Source organism: Bos taurus, chromosome 13, assembly GCF_002263795.3.
Source record: "Bos taurus isolate L1 Dominette 01449 registration number 42190680 breed Hereford chromosome 13, ARS-UCD2.0, whole genome shotgun sequence".
NCBI lineage: Eukaryota > Metazoa > Chordata > Mammalia > Artiodactyla > Bovidae > Bos > Bos taurus.
In genome coordinates this window covers 17,634,007-17,660,619 of record NC_037340.1, presented here as the reverse complement: position 1 = coordinate 17,660,619, position 26,613 = coordinate 17,634,007, and the positions used below count along the sequence as shown (strand labels likewise).

The following is a 26,613-nucleotide window of genomic DNA, read 5'->3' as shown; positions in this document are numbered from 1 at the left end:
ATCCAGAAGAAGAAATTCTCGGACTTCCTGAAAGAAAGTTCAAAGTGATTCTTGATTCTGGCTAAATGTTGAATCTAGTTAAATATAAAAAATACATAGGCTGTGAATCTATGGTCTCTAAACCAGCCTAAAAGCATACCTTATATCCAGCAAATGAAAATTAGACCCAAGAGATGCTTTACTTTGAGTAGAGACAGCATATTGCTTTGAAATGTTAAGAGATTCAGTTCTAAATTATTAATATAGATAGTGTTAGTAATTTACTCTTTTACTATTAGGATAATAATTTTAATCTTTATGTTACCACATTTCAGTATCATGATGAAGCAGATAAATGAAATGCTCAAACCTAAAATGAATATTTCAAAATTAAGTTTCAATTACATGGATTACCTTGACAGTCAATTCTAGGTTTCCCAGATGCTATATTTTATATATTGTACTTTGGCTTCGGTAGCTTGTCATACCATTTTGTCATATTTGTTGGTATAATTTTAATTTTATTTATATAAATTTGAATTAATTTGGGAGAATTTCAGCCTTGAATCATTTTTTCTTATGGCCTCTCAACTCTTTAAAGGCGTCTATTTGTCATTGAATCATAATTTGGGACTCAAGTGGTGAGCTTTAGCCAAACTATTCCTGATTTAATCTTCCCACTGCTATTTATGTTATTTACTTAGAGCATTTTTACAAACAGTTTGCTCGTAATTCTCATTTTAAGGATCAATTAGTATCATGTGAATACAAATTTGTCCACTAAAAATGAAGGGTGGCAGGATTCATGAGCAGCAGGAATGGAGTGAGTCAGGGAGAGGGTTGTAGGGGCTGTGGTCTGGAGGCAGGTGGAGGCTAGGATATTGAGGCTCCTTGAAGGCCATGGGAGCAACCTTACTTTTTAAATTTCATTTTTCTTTTATATTGGAATATGGTTGATTTACAATTTTGTGTTAGTTTCAGATGTACAGGAAATTGATTCAGTTATACACATATCCATTCTTTTTCTGTTCCTTTTCCCAGGTAGGTGACTATAGAATATTGAGTAGAGTTCCCTGTGCTCTCCAGTAGGTCCTTACGGTTAGCCAAGGGCAAAGGTGGGGAGGGGGCATAAATTAGGAGTTTGGGATTAACATAGACACCCTACTAGATATAAAAGAGATAAGTAACAAGGGAATGGCCCCATTTTTCTGCTGAGGTAGAAATCTATTGGAAAGATCTAAGCACTGGTTGGAATATGTGAAGATCTCCAAGTTAATCAAAGCTTCTAATAAAAAAGGAAAGGAAAATATTTCCACAGTGTGGAATTTTCCATCACTTTTCCCACCTACACACTTGTTTCTTTCTAGACATGAGGTGGTGAAGCTCTGCAGATTTATTGGGAGGGGCAGGGCGTGGTCAGTGGGGCCACGTCCTTTGTCTGAGTAACTTAATATCAGGAAGGCTGGAGGGTGACCCCTTCTGTGTCTGTAACCAAACTCAGTGAGGAGGAAAAAGAAGGTGAGTTGCTGTCTGTGGTGATAATTTTCAAAGTCCATATGTTGGAGTTATCTATTATTAACATAATGTAATTGTAAAGTGATTTGATAAACTCAGTGACAGAGCATCTTATTAGGCAGGTGTGAGACAACTTCAACAAGAACTGGCTGATACCCTGAAAAAGCAGTCTATGTCAGAGGCGTCACTGGAGGTCTTGTCACGTTATCGTGCCAACTTAGAAGTTGAGGCACAGGATTTAAAGAAGAAGTTAGGTCAACTCACAAGTCAGGTATGTATGAAATTGAATGTGTTGACTGTTTATATGTAGGATAATGTGTTTTAGGACACTCGCTTTCATGGACAGCTTTCTTTTCTATTTTCATTGCAAGTGATTTACTATAATTTTATTATCTTTGTAATAAAACTTGACTTTCATTCTGCCATTTGCATTATATATTTTTTCTTATATTATTTACCCTTAGGAAAGTTAAGAATTGTGCAGCATTCTTCACAGAAGTTGAGAGACTGTTTCTTTGAAACAATACTTTTTTTGTGTGATAACTGTATTGCCATGATAAGGCAAGCCAGATAAAATCAGAGGATGTTTAATGGAATGTTTCAGGAAATTATCATTTCTCATCTTCACTTATGTCAATGACTGTAGAGTTTTATATATATATTTCATGGATTTCAGAATAACTTGTGCAGAAAGGGTATTATACAAACTAGCTGAAGTTAGGCATTGCCTTCTTTTCATTTTAGATATATTATAAAAGCCTGGAGGTACTCAGATGGTGTATAGTACGTACATCCAAATAGAGAATGAAGATTATTTAGATCCTGCCATTGGATTTTTTTAAAAAGCTATTGAAATATAATTCATGTATCATATAATTCACCCACTGAAAATGTGTAGTTCACTATCTCTTAGTGTAGAAAGGTGTCACCTGTGACCAATTTTAGAGCCTTTCCATCACCCCGAAAAGGAAACCCTGCATCCCTTAGCCACCACTCATGGCCCCCCATCTCCCTCAGCCCTAGGCAAACACCAGTGTAGTATCTGTCTCGGTATTTCATTAAATGGAATCACACAGTGTGTGCTCCTTTGTGATGAGCTTTTCTCATTTGATGTCATGTTTTTGAGTTTCATCCATGTTATAGCACGTTATCAGTTCTTCTATTTCTGTTGTCTAACAGTAAACAGTATGTGGCTAAGCCATTTGTCCATTCACCAGTTGATGAAGCTTTGGGTTGTTTCCACTTTGAGGCTATTAATAATGCTGCTGTGAACACTGATTTACAAGTTTCTGTGTGGACATGCTTTTGTTTTCCTGTGGTTGGATTTTATCCTCAGAGTTAACTGGCTGATTTCACCTTTTCTTGGCCTTTGCTCAGACTGTCCTTTCGGTGTTCACAGTTTTGTTTTCTCTTGGGTAGTCCTCCATTTATTCAGACCTGGTTCCCAGTCTCTTCTCATCCATGGAGCTTTCCTGACTGTCCAGTTCTCATTGAGCCTGTTCTCTTCAGCCTTTCTCATCTAGTCTGTGAAGAATATTTTAGCCCTTAATTTTTCACTGTTGTCCTTTTTTTCATGAGGGAGAATCTTGTCTAAGTATACATTGGTTTAACAGGGAATATTTATTGATATGCACAATACTTGTCTTCATAAATGGAAAATATTTCAGCTTAACAGTTGTTGCTGCTAAGTCGCTTCAGTCGTGTCCGACTCTGTGCGACCCTGTAGACGGCAGCCCACCAGGCTCCCCCGTCCCTGGGATTCTCCAGGCAAGAACACTGGAGTGGGGTACCATTTCCTTCTCCAATGCATGAAAATGAAAAGTGAAAGTGAAGTCGCTCAGTCATGTCCGACTCTTCACGACCCCATGGACTGCAGCCTACCAGGCTCCTCCGTCCATGGGAGTTTCCAGGCCAGTTAGGACACAACTAAGTACTTTTTACCATACCAATAATTTCCTCTTGGAGATAGTGGTATAGTAAAACTTTTATTAAGAAACTAAATTCTATTAGTCTAATAGAATAGAATTGTTCAGTTAAATGCTCATTTTTTTCCCCTGACTCTGGAAGAAAAATGTAAATTTTCCTTCCTTAATTATGCAGCCAGAAATGGGATTTACAGATTTCTAGCCTTTCACCAACTGTGAGGTTCTGGAGTTGGCTTCTCTGATATCCATAGCTTGTAACCTTAATTTTCTCATCCGAGTACTTGCTAGACATTAACAGTTGCTAGACATAACAGTTGGGAATGAATTGATTCAGAACTTTGATTTAGCAGTAGGGTAATATTTCCATGGCAGTGACTTCACCCTTCCTCTGATGGTCATGTAAGTTCTGTACCACTCCATCCAGGAGGTGCTATTTGCATATTAACCCGTGGTCATTGTCCACTGAGTAGTATAGAGAGGAAGTAAGTTACAAATTATTGTAAGTGGAGAACACTGCTAGTTGGTTAGTGGAGTCAGTGACCATTTTTGAAGTACTGGATGCATATGTTCTGGGCCTCATGCTCCCCCTTACTGCCACTTGGAATGGTATGGAGAGTGATTTCAGTGTGACTTGTGTTGAAGATGACTTCTGTTGGCATGACATCTGCCTGATATATCAAATTGTTTTGCAGATAAAATACAGCGACAGTATTTTGCAGATAAAATACTGTAATAATGCCAATTACAAACAGTTCTTATTCTATGCCACTTCCTCTTCTAAATAGTTTTTGTATGTGGTTAGTCATGTCCAATTCTTTGTGACCTCATGAACAGTAGCACACCAGGCTCCTCTGTCCATGGGATCTTCCAGGCAAGAATACTGGAGCAGGTTTCCTTCTGGCAATACTGGAGCCATTTCCTTCTCTAAAGTACGTTATGTAAACTCCACAATATAATCTTCCAAACATCCCACTGAGGTTGATGCTACCATTATCTCCGTTTTATGGATGGAGAAACTGAGATGCAGAAAGGTTAGTTAAGTGATTTGCTCCAGGACACGCAGCTCACAACTGATGGAACTGTGACACAGGTCCACACATTCTGGCTCCTGTGTAGCTACTGCCTCTCACTAGTTCCTGAAGCATCCGGTTGTCACCAGCAGCAGTGTTAGCTCTCTTAACAACTGGAAGATCTGTGGTCATTTACATATGTGGATATTTAAAGTGATGGCCGATGTGGAGCCTGGATAAAAAAAAAAAATTGTTTACCATAAGGTAGTTTTCTGTCTTTCCCCATTTGAGTAGTTTATAAATTTGTGTGTTTGAGAAAATCTGATTTAAAGCATGGATGATGTTTGAGTGCTAGAGGAGAGGTCAGTAACCTGCAGAGGGCAGTCAGGAAATATTTTCACTTTTTGGACTGTAAGGTGTCTGTTGTAACAACTCATCTCTGCTGTATGGCAGGAAAGCAGCTGTTAACAATATGCAGACAAAAGAGACAAAAACCAATGATGGCGGATTTACTAGGTTATTAGTAGTTAAAACAGTTTTTTTTTTTTTTTTAGTTGCAAGAAGCACAGGATCAACTTACAGAGGCTGTGAGATGTGCTGAGAAAACACAGGATCGCGTCCAAAAGTACGATTTAAAGCAGCGTAGAAAATAAGTATAAAGCAGATTAACAGTATAATATGAGAATAGATCAGTAGTGATAATAAACACATTATAGTGAAGCTGTGTAACATTTCAGCTTTGAGCTGTTTTGAGATGCATAATTTCCCCCCATTATTTCCATATTTTGCACATTATCCACAAGTGAAAAGTGAAAGTTTAATCGCTCAGTTATGTCTGACTCTTCACAACCCCGTGGACTGTAGCCTTCCAGGCTCCTTTGTCCATGGAATTCTCCAGGCAAGAAACCTGGAGTGGGTTGCCATTCCCTTCTCCAGGGGATCTTCCGGACTCAGGGATCGAACCTGGGTCTCCTGCGTTGTCAGCAGATTCTTTACCATCTGAGCCACCAGGGAAGGCGATTAGTCACAAATAGAAAAACAGAACAGTGGCCAAATCATCTACTTTTCAAAATTCTAAGAACCTATGTAATTGAACCTGCAGATGTTTGTTCAAAAACAGTGTGATATTTTAAAAATCTATGTGTGAAGGAATGCCGTGACAGTCCAAGGGTTAAAACTATGCCTTCCAAGGCAGAGGGTATGGGTTTGATTCCTGGTTGGGGAGCTAGGACCCCACGTGTCTCACAGCCAAAAAACCAGAACATAAAACAGAAGCAATATTGCAGTCAATTCAGTAAAGACTTTAAAAATGGTCTACGTCAAAAAAAAAAAATCTTTAAAAAAAAAAACCTATGTGTGAGAATAATTATTTTAAAATCTGCATTTTAGGCTTGAAATTGAAAATGCCGAGTTACAAACTACAGTCAAAAAGCAAGCGGGCAAAATTGAACAGCTTCAGAAAAACCTGTTAAGTACAAGATCGGTAAGTCAACCTCTTGATTTCTGTCATACTGAGAAAGGATTTTAATTTTTTTACCAGTAATATATAAGAATATTTTGGACAATGTGAAAAGTCTCATTGATTAGCTTATTGTATTTTTATTGATACTGCTTGCTACTAGTACTGTGATTCCTCTATAGAAGAAGTCGACTGAATTCATAAAATTAATGATTTTTATAGTAAGATTTTAATTTAAAAAATTGTGACAGTCCAAAAGCAATATTTTATATAAACCACATTTTGTTTGTTCATTCATCTGTCAATGAAATTCCACCTTCTGACTATTGTTAATAATGCTGCTTTGAACACTGGTACACAAACATCTATTTGAGTCCAGAAATTTGAGTAATTATTTGATTGAGAATTTTGAGTTTCTTTTGTAATCCAGATCTTTCTGTGAGATGTTTGATAATGAATCATTTTAAATATTGTAGTTTGTTCTCTTCATTAAGAATGAATACTATGTCTGTATAGAACCATTTTTTTGAACGAGTGTATTTTTCATTTGTTGGATTTTTTTTTAAGAGATGGGGGTTGCATGGGAATTTTTCAAAGATTATTTTAGTAAGGTGTGACTTAACAAAACCTGGAATATCTTGCACCATTGATGAAAATTATTTTAGAGCTTCTCTAGAAAGTAAAATGTAAATATAGGCAGTCTTTAAAAAACTTTCATTAACATTTAGTATTTTATGTGTAAAAGTCTCTATTTTTAACAAATAAATGTTGGCAATTTAAATTCCAGAAAAATGATGAAATGAAAAATCATTTTAAGTTGTTTTAAGAAAAGTCATCAATTTTGAAATCTGTTATTGGCATCAATCAGGTTTAAAAACTGTGTTTACTATAAATTCATATTAACTTGTGAACTCATAAGAAATAATATTTTTAAAGAATAAGTCTCTCTAGTTGTTTAAAAATAATTTTCTTAAATTGTTTTTTTCTAAGTCTGAGGATGAAAAGGAACAATTAAAGAAATACATTGAATTAAAACAATCTCTGGAAAATAGCTTGGACCAAGAAAAGAAGAAAAACAGTGAGTTAGAAAAAGAGATTACTGGGTAAGATTTTAATATTTCTGATAATCTCAACTATTAATTAAAGTATAATTTTATTTTATTTAAAACCTTAGACACAAATTCATTTTTTATGTGTATTTTCATTATTAAACACATTATCCTATTTCAAAGTTTACTGTGGAAAGTCAGCACAATCTGAAATGTTTTTGAATGCAGCAGTGTTATACTTAGCTATAATGATTTCTAAAACAGTAACAGCCGTGCCTCTGCATATAATAGTGTCACTCTGTTCCTCATCATCTATGCTGAATTTTTACTTCTGCAAAGTATCTTTGTTCTTTTTGGTAATCCTGCCTTCTTTTAATTGTGTTCCTTCCCTTCATCATTCAAGTAATTTATTATCTAAAAACTTACCTGTGTTATTGTTGAACAACATTAAAAAGTATCTTGATTTGGCTTATATTTTCTTTTTGCCCCAAAATTTTAGTTATAAAATGTACATACAAAAATCTATGTGTAACTTAAAGAATAATAAAATTAGTGACCATGTTTTGATCAGTAAGATAAAAAACTGTTTCTGTTTTTTTGCTGAGTACGGTTAACCCTCATCATCTACAGATTCAGCCAACCCAAGATCAAAAGAATTCAGGGAAAAAAATTTGAGAAAGTTCCAAAAAGAAAAACTTGGATTGGTCTCAAGCTGGCAACTATTTCCATAGTGTTTACACTGTATTTATAGCTATTTACAAAACGTTTACATTGTATTAGATAATGTAAGTGATCTAGGGATGACTGAAAGTATAGGGAAGATGTGCTTAGGGAGACTTGAGCATCCATGGATTTTGTATCCACGGAATGTTGGGGGATTTTTGAACCAGTCCTCTGTGGATGCCAAGGGATGATTATACAAAGGCTTCCTCTCTGATTCTCATTAATATTTTTCTCTTTTAATTTTCTCTACATTGCTTTGCATTTTGTTAACAATGTGCTGGGCAAGATTTCTACATCTCTTAAAACAGTCTTGAAGAGACTGGTACACTCTCTCTCTCTTCTGATTTCCTTTCTTCTAAAACTCTCAGCCTGGGTTATTTCCCACTTAACTTAGGCTCCAAAGATTTTTCTTTTTTTTTTTTTTCCAATTTTGAGTGAGAATCTTGTTGGTTTTTTCTATCTACTTTCTTTTCTTTTTGTGGAGGCTATGGTCAGTAGGAACAAATGTGTCTTGTGTCTTTTCAAAAATCATTCATATATCATATCTCTTCATCTTTAGCTTGAATACTGATCTCTGGTTTATAACTAATATTTAATAATAAATTAATATTTCACACTAGCATGCTAAAAATTGACATTAACTTATTTATAAGAACTCATATATTACATATATCACTCATAGTATATTTAAATATGATAAGATTTTTCTTCATAATATTTATCTAAGATTAGAATTTAGCTATTATGCTTTCAAGGAATATTAAATTTGAACAATGAGAAAGAATTATAATTTATAGATTTGTTTTATCTGATAGAACATATATCTGTTTAATTACTAAATATCTGCTCTTAAAGAACTTACTCATTCTATACATTTCTACAGATTTAAGAAACTCTTAAAAATGACAAGAAGGAAGTTAAATGAATATGAAAATGGAGAGCTTAGTTTCCATGGAGATTTAAAAACCAGTCAAACTGAAATGGATATTCAAATTAATAAGCTAAAACATAAGGTAATTTTTAATCAGCTTTAGAACCCCAAAATCACTTAATTTGGGGAAATATAAATCATTCCATGCTTTGACCAGTGAAACACAGATTTGTTTATTAATTTTTTAGGTTGGACACCAGTAAAAAAGACAGCTTTTTCCCTATATCATTTTTAGATAAAAAGGGCACACTCTTGACTCTCTCTGTCTTGAACCCTGGCTGGTGATCTGAAGCTGAGCAGCACAGCATTAGTGACCCAAAGCATCCGTTGTTTTTGGTGACAGATTTGTTGAAATCTAATGAACATACCATGCAGTTCATTCATTTAAACTGTACAGTTCAGTAACTTTATTGCATTTAAAGAGTTATACAGGCATTACCACGTTAGAACATTTTCATCACCCTCCAAAGAAATCACCCTGTGCCAGATTTCTCTTCCTGATCTTCCCAGCCTGAGGGAACCATGACTCCACTCCCTGACTGTGTAGATGTCCCTTTTCTGGACATTCTGTGTCAGTGGAATCACACAATATGGGATCCTTTGTGACTACCTTCTTTCATTTAGCATATTTTCAAGGTACATCTAACATGTATCAGTATTTTCTTTTTATTGCTCAATAATATTCTATTGTATGGATGTACCACATTTTATTTATCCATTCATCATCTGATGGACCTTTGGGGTGGTTTCTACTTTTTGGCTAATGTCAGTAATGTTACTGTGAACATTTATGTCTAAGTTTTGGTGTGAACATATTTTTTCATTTCTTTTGGGAATACAGTTATGAATAGAATTGCTGTATTACACAGCAACTCTGTTTAACCTTTTGAGGACCTGCCATACTGTCTTCCAGCATGGCTGCATCATTTTATATTTTTATCCAAAGTATGTAAAACGTTCCCATTTCTATACATTCCTGTCAACACCAGTGATTACCTGTCTCTGTGAGTATAGCCATCCTAGCAAGTATGAAGTGGCATCTCGTGGTGTTTGATTTCTCTCTCTGAGGAGAGGACAATGAAGATTGAGTTCTAGATTAGTAACTACTCAGAGCTACCCATCTCTTTTAGAATTTCAGTAAATTGAGATGAGGTCAAAAGTCTGATTTTGGTAATTAAACTATTTCTAGTTATTTCTTATAGTTCAAATCATGTGTCTCATTGCTTACTAGTCTTCGTTGCTTTCAAACTTGAGCAGAAATTCTAAGGAGTCACACCTGCCTATTTGTAAGAAATTGTAATTGAAGGGAACCCTGAAAAAACTTCTTCCTGAATAGTCCTTAAGCCTTTCTTCTAGTTATATGCTTCTTCTCATCAACATTGTCATTAAAAATCTCACCCTTTATTATATTCCAGTTTATAGGAGACCAGTTCCTACCTGCATTTAAGTTATGTTTCTTTCTCTTTTTCAAAAATCCATTTTTCTGTTTTTTCCTAATCAGCTTTAAGTTTAGTGGCTTCAATAAAAAACATTAGTTTTGTTCAAAATCTACTTAGGAAAAGGTTGCCAGGACAGCTGGCTTCTCGTCCCCTCGGCTTCAGGTGGGGCAGCTTGAGGGCTGGGGGCTGGAATCGGGTGAAGGTGTGTTCATTCCCATGTCTGATAGTTGGTATCTGTGGTTGGCTGGACTTTGGTGAAGGCAGACAAGTGAAACACGTACCCTGAACACCTGGGCTCTCTTTGCAGCCTGGGCTTACTCGCAACATGGATCCTGGTTCCCAGGTTGAGATCCAGGCAGAGGCTCTGCTGCCTTGTCTAACCTCGCTTTGCAGTTCACACAGCATCACTTTCATCATCTTCTGTTCAATAGGAGCAAGTCACTTATACTTGGCCTATATTTTACCTTTTTTACAGAATAAATTTTTAAAAACTAATGGGTACATTTAAAAACTAGCACAGTTAATCACTGGCCACAATTTTTTATATTCCTTCCAATGAAAAATACCCTTTTCCCCACCCATTCCCTCACAAGTCTCAGTTGTTAACAGTGTCAGGCCCAGGCTCAAGTAGAGGTCTTACCATCTTCATCAGGTACAGATGGCACATGGGGATGAGGTTTCTGGATGTGATTTCTAGAGTGTGACCCTGTGAGCACAACCCTCTCAGTACTAAGACTTGAAAACTAAAGGGACAAGTTATCTTCCACCCACACCCCCACTATTCTGCTGAATGACTAGCCTCTCCTGTTCAGAAATGGGAAACGGGAGGCACTGTAGTCCATAGCAGCTCTGAGGTCCAGTTTGGTGCTGCCAGCTCTGTGATGAGGACTTGGTCCTGCCCATGGGAGTGCTTCTCTTTTGCTCTACCCTCTGAGCTCTGTGTGCTGTCCTTTTCATAAGAAATGACCTCTGTCTGTTGCTGAGTCATGTTTCTTAAGCCAGCTTCCTCTTTATTGAACTTCTAAGAAAATCCCAAAGGCCTATTCTCATTTGTATGTCTTGGTCTCTCTTAGGCCGAGCACTGTTTTTTTTTGCTGCCAAGGTTCTCTTTAAAGCTTTCAGTGTCCTGTGAATTGGATTGGGGTTCACGTCATTGGAGAGGCTACCCTCACAAATCTTTTTTGAGAGAAGCTCTGCACCTTGGGCTTCTTGTGAAGCTTTGTAGGATGATGCCTTTAAAATTCTTGTGCCCTTAAGATCTTTAAAGGAATTTGAGGCACCACCTTAAGTCTTCCCATGGTCCTAATGAAGGGTTTTACAGTCTACAGGCTTCACCTTTAGTCCGTGTTTTCCTGGCAGCACCCTAGATTTGATCTTAGCCCAGAAGCTGTTTCTTTCTTTTAGCATCATGTGACCACTGGACATGTGCAGATGCTGTAAAGGAGATAACAGATATTGAACCCAAATATAATTGAGCCTGGTTCCTTTATATTTAATAGTTCCCCCCCCGCTTTTTTTTTTTTTTTTGATAGCTTATCCCTGTCATTGATGTTACTTTCAGCTGGTTCATAGCAAGAGTCTCCTTTCCCCTGTGTTTCAGTGTCGTTTTCTTCTCTTGCCTAGAAGCTGTCACCAGCAGACTCTTTAAGGGCCATCAAGATTCAGTTTACAATGTCATGAAGCCCTTTGGGTTTTCATTTCTTTCTCTGCATCCATTCAGATCTCACCTACCTCCAGGTTGAAAGGCATTCTCACATCTTTTAGTTCTTTTTTAATGGCATTTTTGATATCAGTATCTGTGCCAGGTATTTATTGCCAGCAAATTGTATAATAAAGCACATCAAAGCCTAGTGGCTCAAAACAGCATTTACTTTGTTCACAAATTTGTGTTGGGGCAAGGCTCAATGAGTGAGGCCAGCATGTTTCTTTTCCAGTCAGCATCAGCTGGGATGTCGTGAAGGTGGGGACCAGAGTCATCTGAAGATTAGTTCATGCACATGTCTGGCAGTTGGAGCTGGCTTTTGGATGGGGCATTAGTTGGGGGTGGTCAGTGGGGACACTGACAGGGTGCTCAGTATGTGGTCTGGGCTTCTTCGCAGCGTAGTGACTAATGGTAAGGGTGGGCTTTCCCATAGAGCAAAAGTCAGTTTCCCCAGACTCTGTCCGGTAAAAATCAGTTACTGAGGCCAGCACATATTTAAGGGGAGGGAATTTCAGAGAAAAGTGTCAAAGAATTTGTAGACAGTTTCAATGCCACCACCTCCACTCACTTTGACTTACTGAGTAATCATTCTGTCTAAAGGAAAGTTCTTTCCAACTCGGTGTCACTGAAATTCCCGCAGATTTTGTTGTTGTTTTGTTTGGTATGTTCTGTGAAAAGTAACAAATGGTTACAAAAATTGAGGCATTTTTTTTGTTGTTCAGAAAAATGTATGGATCATCTCACTAAGTGATTAGGAGATGGGATTTCTTTAACCTTTTGAATTATTTTTCTTTGGAATGCAGTTCAAATTAGCAAAAACTATTCATAGTTCAGAAAAAGACTTATGGGATTAGAATCCATATTTACAAGATTTATTAATTAAAGTCTTATTTTCACAATCTTCTTTTGGGAAGCATTTATTAACTCAGCCCTAGATAACTCAATACAGTATCCCTCAAACTTCTTTAAAACATGGGGCATTAAGAAGAGGGGAGGGAGTAAGAGACATTCTACTAAGAGGTGACTTGTAGTCATTTTATGGAGAAAAAATAGAAAAGAGTGTAAAATCAAGTGCACATGCAGTGTGACAAAGATGAGGACAGTGAAGAATATATTTTGTGACTCTTGGTGGTTTGAACTTCTTTCTTGATTCTCTGAGTAATACCTGGTCCTACGTTCTACAATACAGATACCATCGTATCTATTTGGTCCTGGGTTTGAGTTAAGCTGTGCTCAGTCCACTTGCCTCATTACCAAACAGTATTGTTTTATTCTTGCAGATTGAGGATCTTACAGCAGAGCTGGAAGCTGCATCTTCAAAATGTCTGCACCTGGATGCAAAAAATCAAGTTCTTCGAGAGGAGTTATTATCTATGAAAGGAATGCAAAAGAAATGTGAAAAACTAGAGGAGAAGAAAAAGAAGTTGGAGCAAGAAGTAGTGCACCTCAGAAGTCATATAGAAATGAATATGATCGAACACAGTCAAGTAGAGCAGTATAAACGGGAAATTGAAGAAAGGGCGAGACAGGATCTCGTAGAGAAATTAAAGGAAGTCAACCTATTTTTGCAGGTTAATTTGTTCGTCTGTCATGTGCTTGAATGCACCTCATTGTAAATTAGGTTTTGGATCTATACAGCTTCTGTGTTTCCTCTACTTCCCTAAGAGCAGTTGGTTTGGTAGTTTTCTGGAAGGAAGGGGGCACTTCCTTCTCCCTTTAAATATTTCCGTTTCCATCACAGTTATCACCAAATTGACCTATGAGAATGATTCTCACTAGAGAATCCTTTCATTTATAAGACCAATTGGTATAAAACAAGACTACTAGAAGGAAAAGAAAATATTGTGGTTTAGAACTGGTACCATCCTCTTGAGTTATTTTTAAGTTGTCTTGTTCAATTTTTAAAATTTTAAGTTGATCCTCTTGTTCTTTGAATTATCAGATTACATAAGCACCACTATAACAATAATTCTACTTGAATTTTATAATTCACATGTAATTCACCTCACATTGACTATAATTGTTTTAAACTTCTGCTCTTTTTTTTTTTTTAACCTTTAAAATTGCTTTCTGAATCACTGACTCAAAACTAAAGGGAGCAAATATCATTTTCCAGGTTAATGATTATTTTTTAAATATTATCTTTTAAAATTTGCCTTAGATACAAGCAGCATCTCAGGAGAACTTAGAGCAGTTACAAGAGAAGAATAATGCTTCCATAAGAAGTCAGATGGAACTCAGAATTAAAGACTTGGAATCTGAACTCTCCAAGGTGAAAACTTTGCAAGAAGATTCTCATAAAGCAGAGTTGGAAAAATATAAGCAACTCTACCTAGTAGAACTAGAAGTTAGAAAGTCGTTGGAAGGTAAACTAGACAAGTAAGTCAAAACACAGAATCACAGAAAGAAAATTTAGCTCGTTAATTTGTCTCTAAAGCCTAATTTGTATAGAGCGCAGTTCATGAGATGAGTAGGAAGTGAAAGCTAACTAGATGGTCACTGCTAGAGGGCGCCCTGAGACAAACTATTAATACTGTGTCCTTTTAAGTTTTTCTACACTGCATAAAAGGCATGCTTGTCAAATTGGGGGCAATTAAAACAGGGGTGAAAGGCAGGATAATTCACAGAGTGGCTAGAAATAGTATGGTGACCTGAGTGGGGGTGTGGAGGATGCAAAGGGCAGATGGCACCTCCAGTGCCTAGTCCAGGTTTCCCCACTGTCTGAAAGCAGAGCACTCCTAGGAAGCCTTGCATAAGCCAAAGCAGCATAAAGCAAAGAAGCAGGCACCCGAGGGCACGTTCTGCTAGTTGAAGCCTAAAATGAATATGCACAAGTGAAGCACAGGTGCTCCCAGATAGGGTTCAGGGTTGTGGTGACTTAACACTGAGACGTGGGATGTGGCTTCCAGGGAAGGAGCTCAGTTGGGCCAGTCTGCCTGCTTGGGGAGCATGATGCCTCTCACTGTAAAACGTACAGTGAACCTTTTTATATGAAATCAAAAAGTCTCTTCAAAAAAAAATTTTTTTTTGATTATCAAAAACAGATGCCAACGTAGGCCTTTCCTAGAAGTGAAGTGACATAAAGTGAACTTTGGAAAAGCAGGGGATACTTGTAATTGTTCCTGGGGCTGTTTTAGCTCTTTTCAATCACCCGCTGACTTTCTTGTCCTCCCCTCTAGATTGTGACTCTAGATGATTCCTCAAAGCCAAAAGCTTAATTTCTCCAAGGTCATGAGTGAAACGTGTATACAAGGGTGGTGAAAGGAAGCACTTGAACGTGGCTTTGTGGGACGGGGTGTTTCTTCATCCCTGAACTGTTTCCTGGAGGCAGGTGTGTCTCAGAGGCAGCAGGTGTCACTGTGAGACCACCTCCCTTTCTCTCTGGTGCCCTTTCTCTCCTCTCCCAACTGTGACTTGTTACTTGAGGAGCCCCAGACACATGTGTACTTCTTTAGAGCAAGATTACAACTGTTATTGTTTACAGGAGGTCTGCTCTGTGTTTTCAGTGCTCAAACAGTTTATTGGGAATTCCATATACTATATGGAAACTTTAAAAATGCAAATCATTTTGGGAAACATGAATGAAATTGGTGTTTTCCATCTTCCCCAGGACTCATGAGAGGCTGGCGGTGATCAGCACCAAACTTGAGGTGGAGAAAGAGCAGAACAGATCTTTACTCAGCACTCTTAGCACGAGGCCAGTCCTGGAGCCCCCTTGTGTTGGAAATTTCAATAATCCTGTAGTGCTCAATGGAAATCTTACTCCAAGAGCAAACGTAGGTTTTTCTACCTCAATTCCACGCCCTTCGAATAACAGCATGGAGACTTACTTGACCAAGGTTAGTTCTATTATCTTTTTTCCACTGGGTTTCAGATTTCTGATATGAATGATCCTTGTTTTTAATTTGGTGAACTTCTGAGTTGTTTATTTGACTTAATGCACACAAAGTAAAAGTCATAATTAGCTGTGCTAATAAAGGAGACAGAAATTTTATGATTTTTTTGTCCCAGAGTTCATTTTAAGAGATACTTACTAAATTATTAAATTTCTTGAAAAGCTGTGTTTAAATTCTACTTAAGAAATGAAATCTTATTACCTAGTATCCAAAAGTATTCTTTCAGATGTTTCACTTCCTTTCTAATTGACTTCAGTTGGCAATGGTTCATAATCATTTCCACACTCTGCTGTATCCAATGAAGTTTTTCTGCCTCTAAGCATAAGTGAATCACTGGCATCTAAACACTAACCACATATGGATGCTTTTTGTTTAAAGGAATCCTAGATAAATCCTTTTTATGAATTAAGTAAACTTACAATACTAAACCAAAACATTAATTTCTAGTATTTGCTTAACATTTTTTGTCATTTTCTTACATTTTGTCATTTCTTACAAAAATGACATTTTTGTCATTTTCTTTAATTGCTATTTTACCTATAGCATTTTTATTTAAAATTAAAAAAAAATCTTGCTGAGTATTTGTAGAATATTTCTAGATTTGTAGTTAATGCAAACATTTAAACATTATAAATGAAGCTCACTTTATCTCTATCTTGACATCACCTGGATGAATGGTATCTAAGATAGCAATGATGGGGAGTCTTTAAATTGCAACCAGTTTTTACTGTTTAATCATTGTGATTAAAATATCCATTTCAGTCAGTGCACACAGGTTTATGGTTTTGATGGTGTTTTCCTGATGTTTGTGGTGCACAGAGAAGTAGCCCTTGTTAAATGCAGTCTCAACCTGTTTTCTCATTTGGCTTCTTGCCATCGTAGGAGACCAAGTAAGGTTTCTTTGACAGCACTGCATCTACGTTGGGTCTTAGTACTTGAGAGCTGTGAAACTGGAGGACGTGCTTTAGCTGTGTGGTTACAGTGGGCCTCCGAACACTTCATCCCAAGTCAGACACTTCCCCACGCAGGCCTAAGAGGAGGAAGCAAATGCTTGACCCCTGTCCCAGGGGCAGGCTGCCTACTGTACACCCAAGTTCACGGTGCTGTGGGCACACTATTGGAGAAGTTCCTTCTCATAAGGAGGGTAGGAGTATAAGTCCTCACCTTGAGACCTTTTCTCCTTCAAGTTCCCTGTTGAGTGTTTTTTAAAAAATTATGCTTTATAAATTAACTATATCAACTGACTGCTACATATAGGAGTTTGACAATAATTTAGTCTTGTTCTTGCCTTTAAAACATGATTTAGTTAGAAAGCTACTATGTCATGTCATGCCACAAGCATTATTGAACTATGTAAGGTTTTACATATTCATTTTCTCTGTTATAGTTAAAAATCTATGTGTTTTTTCTTAATTTAAGGAAGTAGCTGGCATAGGACTATGGACTCAGTAAGAAAGTCATTGGCTTTGTTACTTCTTTTGTAGAATTATGAACTTTGCCTAAAGCATGACTCTCATACCTTAAGTTTTTTTTTTTTCACCCAAAGAAAATAACCTTTAAAAAAAAAAACAACTTTTATGTGGAACCATATTATATAAAATGGAGACAAGTATAAAGCCTTTTAGCCAAAGGAGTGGCCAGAGGTCCTGCACTTGTGACTTCTCAGTTCCTCAACCCTGCAGTGACCCCTGTGGGACCTTCCCCTTCTATGGGACATAGTTCGGAAGCTAACAGTTATGTGTTAATCCTTCTCACTAAACACCTTTAGAATAAAACCTTGCTGGTACATTGTTTTCTTATGTATAATTTTCTCACCTTTCTGTGTTTTTGTTAAATGGAAAAGTTTAAAGAAAATTGCAGATGTGTTCTCCTTAATAACATTCAACTCAAACTACTTCCTCCATTTGAACAGGATCGTCACCTAGAAATCAAAATAAAGGTCTCAGAAGTATGTATTTAGGGCAGGAGCTGTTAGGGGGAGAAGATAGTAATCTTGTGGGTCATTCCTAGGATCATGGGTCATTCTCTAATTCTTTGAAATTATGTGTACTTGATATACTGATATTTATTGTACTTTTTATCAGATTAAATAACATTCCATATATATGTTCTCTGTTATTTATAAGCGGAATAAGTAGGAATGCATTTTCTTTTATGTGATTATTTTTCTACTTAAGTAATCTTCAAGTTAGGTCTAGGCTCTCAAAGTATTATTTAAATTTAGTAAGCTGTATAACATTCCTATGATAATATCTCTTGCTTAACTTAAAGATAAATAATATTTGACTTATTTCAGATGCGGCAGGAGTTGGACAGGAGTATAACTAGAGAACTAAGAGAAGGTATGTTGCCGAAATGTATGAATTAAATTTAGATACTGATTTCTGAAATACACTGTAAACAATAAATGGCATCTCCTTCCACTGTTTGGATAACAGATGCTATGTTAAATGTTTTTTCTTATACATAGCTAATGAAAAATGTGAAAGCATGAGCAGTCAGAATGAAAAGTATTCTTCCTCATTTATTCATCATGTTCCATAGTTTTAAAAAAATCTCAAAAGGTCTATGTATTTCTATTTATTTCTGGCTGTATCCTTTCTCTACTGCTGCCATCACTGTGAAACTGTCCATCTGCACCCTGACACCATTCTCAGAAAGCATGGAGTTCATCAACGTCTCAAGTGTCTGGTAGTGGTTAAGGTAGAACACCCAGACTCAAGCAGTCATGTTTGCGTAGCTGTCACTTGGTGGGCGACTTAGTAATTTCTGTGTCATTGACTTTGTCACTAGTTTATCTCTTGCCCCCAGGAAAAGCTCCAAACACCTGCATCAATTTGGGTCCTTCCAAAGTAGTTGGCCTTATCTCTTTACCACCTTACTCTGGCCCTTAGCTGTGCATCTAACCAGCCAGACTGTGTAGGATCCCACAGATTCGCTTGCTCACCTCTGGTCTTTGTATGTGCTTCTCCCCTCTGTCTCTTGTACTTCTTCCTGTCCTTCAGGTAGCTACTTCCACAGCACCTCCACCAAAAAGCTGGCAGCATTGACACAAAGCCGGCTGTCCCTTCTGAGTGTTCCTTGTGCCATCTTGTATACCTTAGTATTTATGACTCCGTATGGAAATTGTCTGTTCATCTATTTTTACAGTTTATGGCATTATCATTTCTCAGGGTGACTGGGTCACCTTCCTCTTGTAATTCCAGTGTTTGTCACAGCACCTTAGCAGATAGTTATTGAGTAAATGAATGAAGAATGAGAAAGCCAGAAGCTCGGATACTCAGCCACATGTGGGAGCGTGGGCTGATTATATATAAATTGTAATCTTGTATTTTGTTTTCTGTCATTTATAGATATGTTTCATTTTTCAGAGCACTTAGAAATATCTCAGATTTTTGTTTTTTTGTTTTTCTTTACTGAGTTAAATATTTTAGAGAAAGAATGTAATCCTTTTTCTTTCCAGCTGCTGCTGAATTTGAATCTGAGTCCTATGGATTGTCTCCTCTAGGAGCTACAGATGGGTCAAATCTGTCTGAGGACCTGCTTTTGAAAACATCACAAGAATATGTACAGATTTTGAAGAAAAAATATATGATCTGAAAGATAAATAGTAAAAATTTCCCTTCTGGACTGTTTTCATGACATTTTAGTTGTTTCTCATTAAACATGATGAGAAAATCTTTATTAAAGGGAAATCTTTTTGTGTGTATGATGAAAATTTATATGGTATTTTAAAAATACTACTTTTAAGTAGTATTAGTACTACTTTTAAACAGTAGTATCCAAGTACTTTTGGTACTAAGTATTTTCTCTGCAGCTAACTTAAGCGATTTAAAAACCAGCACTGTTGAGTTTTCCATATTCAAAGTGAAAGTGTTAGTCACTCAGTCGTGTCTGACTCTGTGACCAATGGACTGCAGCCCACCAGTCTCCTCTGTCCTCCACTATCTTGTGGGGTTAGCTCAAATTCATGCCCATTGAGTTGGTGATGCTATCCAACCCTCTCGTCCTCTGTTGTCCCCTTTCTCTTTCTGCCTTCCATCTTTCCCAGCATAAGGGTCTTTTCCGATGAGTCAGCTCTTCACATCAAGTGGCTGAAGTATTGGAGCTTCAGCCTCAACATCAGTCCTTCCAGTGAGTATTCAGGATTGATTTCCTTTAGGATTGACTGGTTTAGTCTCCTTGCAGTGCGAGGACTCTTGAGAGTCTACTCCCAACACCACAGTTCAAAAGCATGAATTCTTTGGCAGTCAGCCTTCTTTATTGTACAACTCTCATATCCGCACATGACTACTAGGAAATAGTGTATATATGTTAATCCCAATCTCCTAATGTATCCTTCCCCTCATGTTTCCCCTTTCATAACCATAATTTGATTTTGAGATCTTTTGAGTTGGTTTGTGTAAATAAGCTTATTTTTATTAAATTCCACATGTGAGTGATGTGATACTTGTTTTTCTCTGAGTTACTTAGTATTGTAATTTCGAGATCCATCTGTGTTGCTGCAAATGGCATTATTATTTCTTTTTATGGCTGAGTAATATTCCATTTTCGTTGTGTGTGTGTGTGTGTGTGTGTGTGTGTGTGTGTGTATACCGCATCTTCTTTATCCATTCTTCTGTTGATGGACACTTGGGTTGCTTCAATGTCTTGGCTACTGTAAATATTTCTGCAGTGAACATTGGGGTGCATGTACCTTTTTGAATCATGGTTTTCTCCAGATATATGCCCAGGACTAAGACTGCTGAATCATATGGCAACTCTGTATTTAGTTTCCATAGCAACCTTTATAGAGTTTTCCACAGTGGGTGTACCTAGTTGGATTCCATAAGCAGTGTAGAAGGGTTCCCTTTTCTCCACACTCTCCAGCATTTATTGTTTGTGTATTTTTTGGTGGTGGCTATTCTGATTGGTGTGAAATGATACCTTATTATAGTATTTCTGCATTTCTATAATAATTAGTGATGTGGAGCATCCCTTCTGAGCATCCCTCGTGTGCTTTTTGGTCATCTGTAGGTGTTCCTTACAGAAATGTGTATTTAGATCTTATACTCGTTTTTTGATCAGGTTGTTTGTTTTTTGATATTGAGCTCTTTGAGCTGTTTGAATATGTTGGAGATTAATCCCTTGTCAGTTGCATCATTTGCAAATATTGTGTCCCATTCTGTGGGTTGTCGTCTGTCTCATTTACGATTTCCTGCACTGTGCAAAAGCTTTTAAGTTTAATTATATCCCGCTTGCTTATTTCTGTTTTTATTTTCATTACTCTAAGAGGTAGATGAAAAAAGATCCTGCTGTAATTTATGTCAGAGTGTGTTCTGCCTATATTCTCCTGAGTTTTACAGGACCTGTCTTATATTTAGTGTTTAGTCCATTTTATTTTTGTGTATGATGTTAGGGAGTGTTCTAATTTCCTTCTTATACATGTAGCTGTTGAGTTTTCTCAGCACCACTTATTGAAGGAGCTGTCTTTTCTCCTTTGTATAGTCTTGCCTCCTTTATCCTAGATTAATTGACCCCAGGTACGTAGGTTTCTCTCTGGACTTTCTGTTTTGTTCCATTGATCATTCAATATATTTCTGTTTTTGTGCTAGTACTGTGTTTTGATTACTGAAGCTTGCAGAGTAGTCTGCAGTCAGGGTACCTGATTCTGTCGGCTCTTGCTTTACTTTCTCAAGATTGCTTTGTCTATTTGGGGTCTTTTGTTCCCATACACACTGTAAAATTTTTTGTTCTAATTGTGTGAAAAATGCCATTGGTAATTTGATAGAAATTGCACTGAATCTGTAGATTGCTTTGGATACTATAGTTATTTTGACAGTTACACAGTTATAATGTCACTTTCATTTCTGTATTTATTTCAGTTTCCTCTCTTTCCTTCTTAGTTTAGGTAAGGGTTTGTTGATATTGTTTGTTTCTTTCAGGAAATGAACTTACAGTTCTTGCATATGAGCACTGGGCAGTCGGGCACAACAGGCCTCTGTGCGCACGGGCAATGTGTTTAGAGGTGTCTCTTAGCAACCATCATTCTGGGATGAAAGATTCCAAACCGTTGAGCTTCCCAACTGGGAGGTTGTGGCGGGACAGCTCTGGCTTACCTGTAGTGCTCGTGTTGGGTTTAGGGGACTGTGAAGAGCCGACGGAGTGGTGAGGTGTGTTTGGAGTCCGTAGGCTCTGCAATGAAGATTTTTGGCGTCAGGAGTAAGAACGGCAAGTCGCCCTTAGGCTCCTCCATCAACCCGGTGAGAGACAGCAGTCATGGAATCAACTTCCAGCCCGGGTACCGCATCCGAGACAAAGACCTCAGAAAGAGCCACAAAGCTGCCATTGTGGGCAATGTAGCCAAAGTGCAGCATGTTCTGTTGTTTGGAAAAAATGGCCTGAATGACAGGGACAAGACAAACAGGTAAGCGTGGTGGAAGGGCCTGGCAGAGATCCCGCCTGTGAGTTTCCCCTCCAAGGCTCCTGGATACCTTCCTGGGATCCAGCACTCCCGCAGACTTCATAGGCAGCAAAAAGCCTTAGCTGGTTTTGGACCCACTTATAATTCCCCTTATAGAGCTTTACTGATAGTTTTGAAGTCATTTAACTGAATGTTGGTAATCACAGAAATGAAATGAAACATGAATAGCATCTGTTTTTCCTTTCTTCCTCCTCCTCTTTATTTGCATGGGTTAGCATGATGTACTCATGAGTAAAAGCTCTCAAGTTATATAGCCTTCAAGAAATCTTCTGAACCTCCTGGCTCTCACATTTTTTCTCATGTGATTTCTGAAAGCACTTCTTCATGGATCACCTATCGTGGATCATGGCAGTGGACAGATTTCTGATGTTGTCAGCGTCTTATTTTTTAATATACACATTTTTTATACCGTAAGGTTATATATTACAGAAAACTGCATAGTGAGCAAAATAATTGCCATGCCAAGTCAAATTCTGGATTAAAAATTCTTCAGATACAATTCAAGATCCACTTTATATCAGTGTACACTTAGGTATATGTGTTCTTTGCTGAAGGACCTTAGAAGACAGCTTTGAAGTAGGAAGCTGGCTGTGTCCTTGAATAGGAAGACATGTTCTTAGGATGTATGGTCTTTTCTATATTTAAACCAAATCAATATTTCATGGTTTTAAAGATTTTGGGTTACATATGCTGTCTTTAATTGTTGTGGTGAAATTAAAAGTTTTGTATAGTAGAGGAAGATTTGCCCTTCTAGATAACAAAATGTGCTATAAGTGCCCACCAAGTGTTCATTTACTGACAACTGAAAAGATGGATAAATGAATGGAACAGAATGCCCAAACACCCAAATGTATGTAAAACTTTAGAACTTGATAATGATGACCTTTTCTTTTAGAAATGATAAACTGTGTGTAGATGGTGGAGAAATAACCTGGTAAAAGAGAAAAGTAACTCAATTTTTATCTCACCAAAAAGTTTCAGATAGAGTATGGATCAAACATTTCAAACATGCACAGTGAGAAAAGTACCAGAATAAAACTCAGATTCCTATTTATACATTTTTAATCTGCTGACAGAGACCTTCTGTTTTTTCTATTTCTGTTTCTTAACCTTAATTTTTTTTTAATTGGAGAATAATTGCTTTACAATGTTGTGTTGTTTTCTGCTGTATAACATCATAAATCAATTGTAAGTATACATATATCCCCTTCCTTGTGAGCCTCCCACCCCAAAGACCTTTCTAAGAATGATTTCAAAAGTAAGAATTCTGGAGTTTCATGGATTTCGGCACAAAGAAAAGAAAAGAAATCTGGATGTTGATTTAACATTTTAACAACACACAAAATTTAAAACTCTCTGTAGATCAAGCTGTCTATGGGCAAGTCGGCTTAGCAGACAGGCTTGTCTTTTTGGCACCAGTAGAAACGTGGCACAGATAAAAATGATTTCTCACTTTCAATTTTTTTTAGAATTTTTTTTGAGGATTGATATTTTCTGACAACTTTCAGCCTTTTCAGAAGTCAAGGGAATCTAGGGAGTTCCTTGGTTGTCCAGTGGTTAAGACTCATTGCTGTGGGCCCAGGGTTCGATACCTGGTGGGGGAACTAAAATCCTGCCAGCTACCAGGATGTATTGTACAACATGGGGAATATAGCAAATATCGTATAATAACTTTAAATGGAGTATGACCTATAGAAATTGTGAATCACTATGTTGTGTATCTGTAATATATAATAATATGTAATATGCATCATCTATACTTTAATTAAAAAGAAGCAGCCTTAGACAAAAAGACCTTATGGTAATTAGATCAACAGGAAAAATGAGAAATGAACAAACAAAAATGCTACAAATTACAGTTGTACAGACATTGTGAATTATAAATTTCATTCCAATGTCAGAGATGTTAAAATGTGAGAAAATGAATGTATTAGAATCATTGAAGTACAGTGTTGTCTCTAATCCTCAAAATGTATCTGCAAAGGAGGTGTGATATCCTTTGACTTCATTGAGATGTTGTCCTTGTAAAATAGTAGTAATAGTAATAAGTATGATTATATTACCTAACAGTTACTGAGCTGTTAACCTGTGCCAGGAACAGTTCTAAACTCTTTGCATGGATCTCATTTAAGCATCGCAGTGCTGTCCTGTGAGAGAACTACTTCTCTCTCTCCATTTTGTTGATGAGGAAATTGAGGCACAGAGAGGCTGAGCGACAGCTGACAGAGTGAAAGTCAAATTCAAATCCAAGTTGAGCTGAATCTCAAGGTCATGGTCATTCTATTCAAGTAAATTGTTCTTTCATTACTGTGTTAAGCAGAGCTAATGCTAATATATAATGTTCTTTCTCCAGAAGGAAACGAAATATTTGTTTTAGAGCAATAGGAATATCACGCTATTGAATGTCTTCAGTCACAGGAACAATTGTTTATTTTGAAACAGTAACACTACAGTTTACTGAAAACTCCTCTTGCTTTCATAGGACTGCATTCCACTTGGCATGTGCCAATGGCCATTCAGCGGTGGTCACTCTGCTCCTGGAGAGAAAAATGCCTGCTTAACCTCCGTGACAATGAAAACAGGACCGCACTGATGAAGGTAGATGGGGCAGCGAACCGTGTCCACACGAGGTGGATGTGATCTAACTACTGAGACAAAAGTGAATTCATCTCATTTAGATATAGCAAACTGGTGAAGCCTGTGGCCTGTTTACTTTGAATTCCTAGAATTTACACTCTGTTTCTTGGCACAACACTAACAGGCCATAGAATGCCAAGAAGAGGAGTGTGTGACTCTTCTGCTGGAGCATGGTGCCGACCCAAATGTCATGGACGTCTCTGGGAACACCGCCCTCCACTATGCTGTCTTTTGCCAGAATATATCACTCACAGCAAAGCTGCTTTCCTGCGACACCAATATAGAAGCCAGGAACAAGGTATATCTCAACTATATTTACAAAATATTTGTGAAGCATTTTTTTAAACAAGAAGTGTTTTATTTCTAACTATGTAAATAGGTAAACTGAATAGTGTCCATCAAGCCCTGTTACCATGGAAACAACTCCAAAACCAATGCAGGGGGTGGGGGAAAATGTTGGAGCCCACAGAGAGGGCAAAGCTCTGTCTCCCAGCCAGCCGTCTACCCCAGAAGGAAGATTTCCCATCAGGACGTGCCCAGGAGTGGGTGGTAGGCTCAGAGCCCACAAATGATGAAGGCCTGGGAGGAGTGAAGTGATGTGAGGAGTGGCTGCTTCCACAGGCTCAGGGAATGGGTGCCCCTGGGGGTGGGTGGGAGGAGGAACCAGTGCCCATGAGGGGAGCCGGTTGAGTGCAAGTGGGCCTGGAGGCAGCAGGCCTGGAGCCCTGAGCCCTCCAGGACTCTGGTTCTGAGATCCGGCCAAGAGGGTCAGGTCATGTTTGACTCCCAGCAAGGGCGTTCACTTGTGTTGGTGACCGCTTGGTTCGCGATGTACACCTTGGGGTCTCCCGCGCTCAGCCCCGGGCTGCTGCTCGGTGGGGTTGCAGCTGTGCGTGTGGAGCTGGTAATGGCGAAAACTTGCCTGAAATCACAACAGTTGTAGGTGATACAACTTAGGCCTTCTGACTCCTCAAGTCCAGAGTTCTCTCTATGGAAGGTAATATTCTCAGGACTTCCCTGGTGGTCCAGTGGTTAAGACTCCATGCTTGCTTCCACTACAGGGGATGCAGGTTTGATCCCTGGTCAGGGAACTAAAATCCCACACACTGTGTGGCCAAAAAAAAAAAAAAAAGATAATATTCTCCCTTCCAAATCCAACAGAAAGATTCAAAGCAGCTTCTAAAACCCTCAGGTTTAAACTCTCTGTCCCTTTTTTAGAAACCACTGTGGAACATCATAACCAAAGCTCCAACTTCCAGTACTTAGAAAACGTAAGTGTAAGGAGAGCGGAAGTGTTAATCCTTCAGTCGTGTCTGACTCATTGCCACCCCAAGGACTGGAGCCCACCAGGCTCTTCTGTCCATGGAATTCTTCAAGCAAAAATATTGGAGTGTGTAGCCATGCCCTCTTCCAGGGGTCCTCCTGACCCAGGGATCGAACCTGCATCTCCTGCATTACAGGCAGATTCTCGACTGTCTGAGCCACCAGGGATGCCCATCAGGAAAGTGTAAACATGACATCACTAGATACTATACACTCAAAATGGAAAAAGCTCTAAATATTTTTGAATTCATTGGAAGTTTGAGCTGTATGAGAAGCAAATGTGCTAGCTCCTCCAAGGACTTGCTCTCAATGTAGAGCCAAGTCCCTCTTTCCCTACAAACCCAAAGGCCTATTCTCACAGGTCCCCAGTTAGGGTCTCTGATGCCTACAAATACCTGCTCCTCTCGTGGAACAGCAACCACTTACTACAGCAAGCAAGGATGGAGAGAGCTTTTTTCCCTATGTGTGTTTCAGGAATGGAGAAAGAAAGGAAAAACAAGAAAATGATCGTGATGTACGGACTAGACTGTATTTCTAAAGATTTGAAAGGCTTTTTCTACTG

General features: G+C 37.9%; 2 protein-coding genes across 4 annotated transcripts in view; both read left to right on the top strand.

Annotated features, from left to right (window-relative positions):
* Positions 1-20,092, top strand: part of ANKRD26 (ankyrin repeat domain containing 26) — a 67,797-nt gene extending 47,705 nt beyond the window's left edge. Inside the window, exons 25-34 of one of the 2 annotated variants that reach the window (XM_015473990.3) lie at positions 1,613-1,765; positions 4,984-5,054; positions 5,819-5,912; positions 6,879-6,991; positions 8,544-8,673; positions 13,013-13,303; positions 13,894-14,111; positions 15,343-15,571; positions 17,925-17,970; positions 19,092-20,092. In XM_015473990.3, coding sequence (XP_015329476.2) covers positions 1,613-1,765; positions 4,984-5,054; positions 5,819-5,912; positions 6,879-6,991; positions 8,544-8,673; positions 13,013-13,303; positions 13,894-14,111; positions 15,343-15,571; positions 17,925-17,970; positions 19,092-19,228 — 1,482 coding nt within the window. In that variant the 3' untranslated portion in view covers positions 19,229-20,092. Of the gene's footprint in view, positions 1-1,612; positions 1,766-4,983; positions 5,055-5,818; positions 5,913-6,878; positions 6,992-8,543; positions 8,674-13,012; positions 13,307-13,893; positions 14,112-15,342; positions 15,572-17,924; positions 17,971-19,091 lie in introns of both variants that reach the window. The other variant, NM_001113767.2, reaches the window with a different exon arrangement.
* Positions 20,093-20,184: 92 nt separating this feature from the next.
* LOC112449258 (ankyrin repeat domain-containing protein 7-like) lies at positions 20,185-26,613 on the top strand. 2 transcript variants are annotated; one of them, XM_059892895.1, is made up of 5 exons: positions 20,185-22,034; positions 24,574-24,689; positions 24,853-25,026; positions 25,947-25,999; positions 26,526-26,613. In XM_059892895.1, exons 1-4 carry the CDS (start codon positions 22,013-22,015, stop codon positions 25,992-25,994), a joined length of 360 nt encoding a protein of 119 aa, XP_059748878.1. In that variant the 5' UTR covers positions 20,185-22,012; the 3' UTR covers positions 25,995-25,999; positions 26,526-26,613. The 2 variants fall into 2 exon arrangements, with proteins under 2 accessions (XP_059748878.1, XP_024856687.1); XM_025000919.2 differs by lacking the exon at positions 25,947-25,999.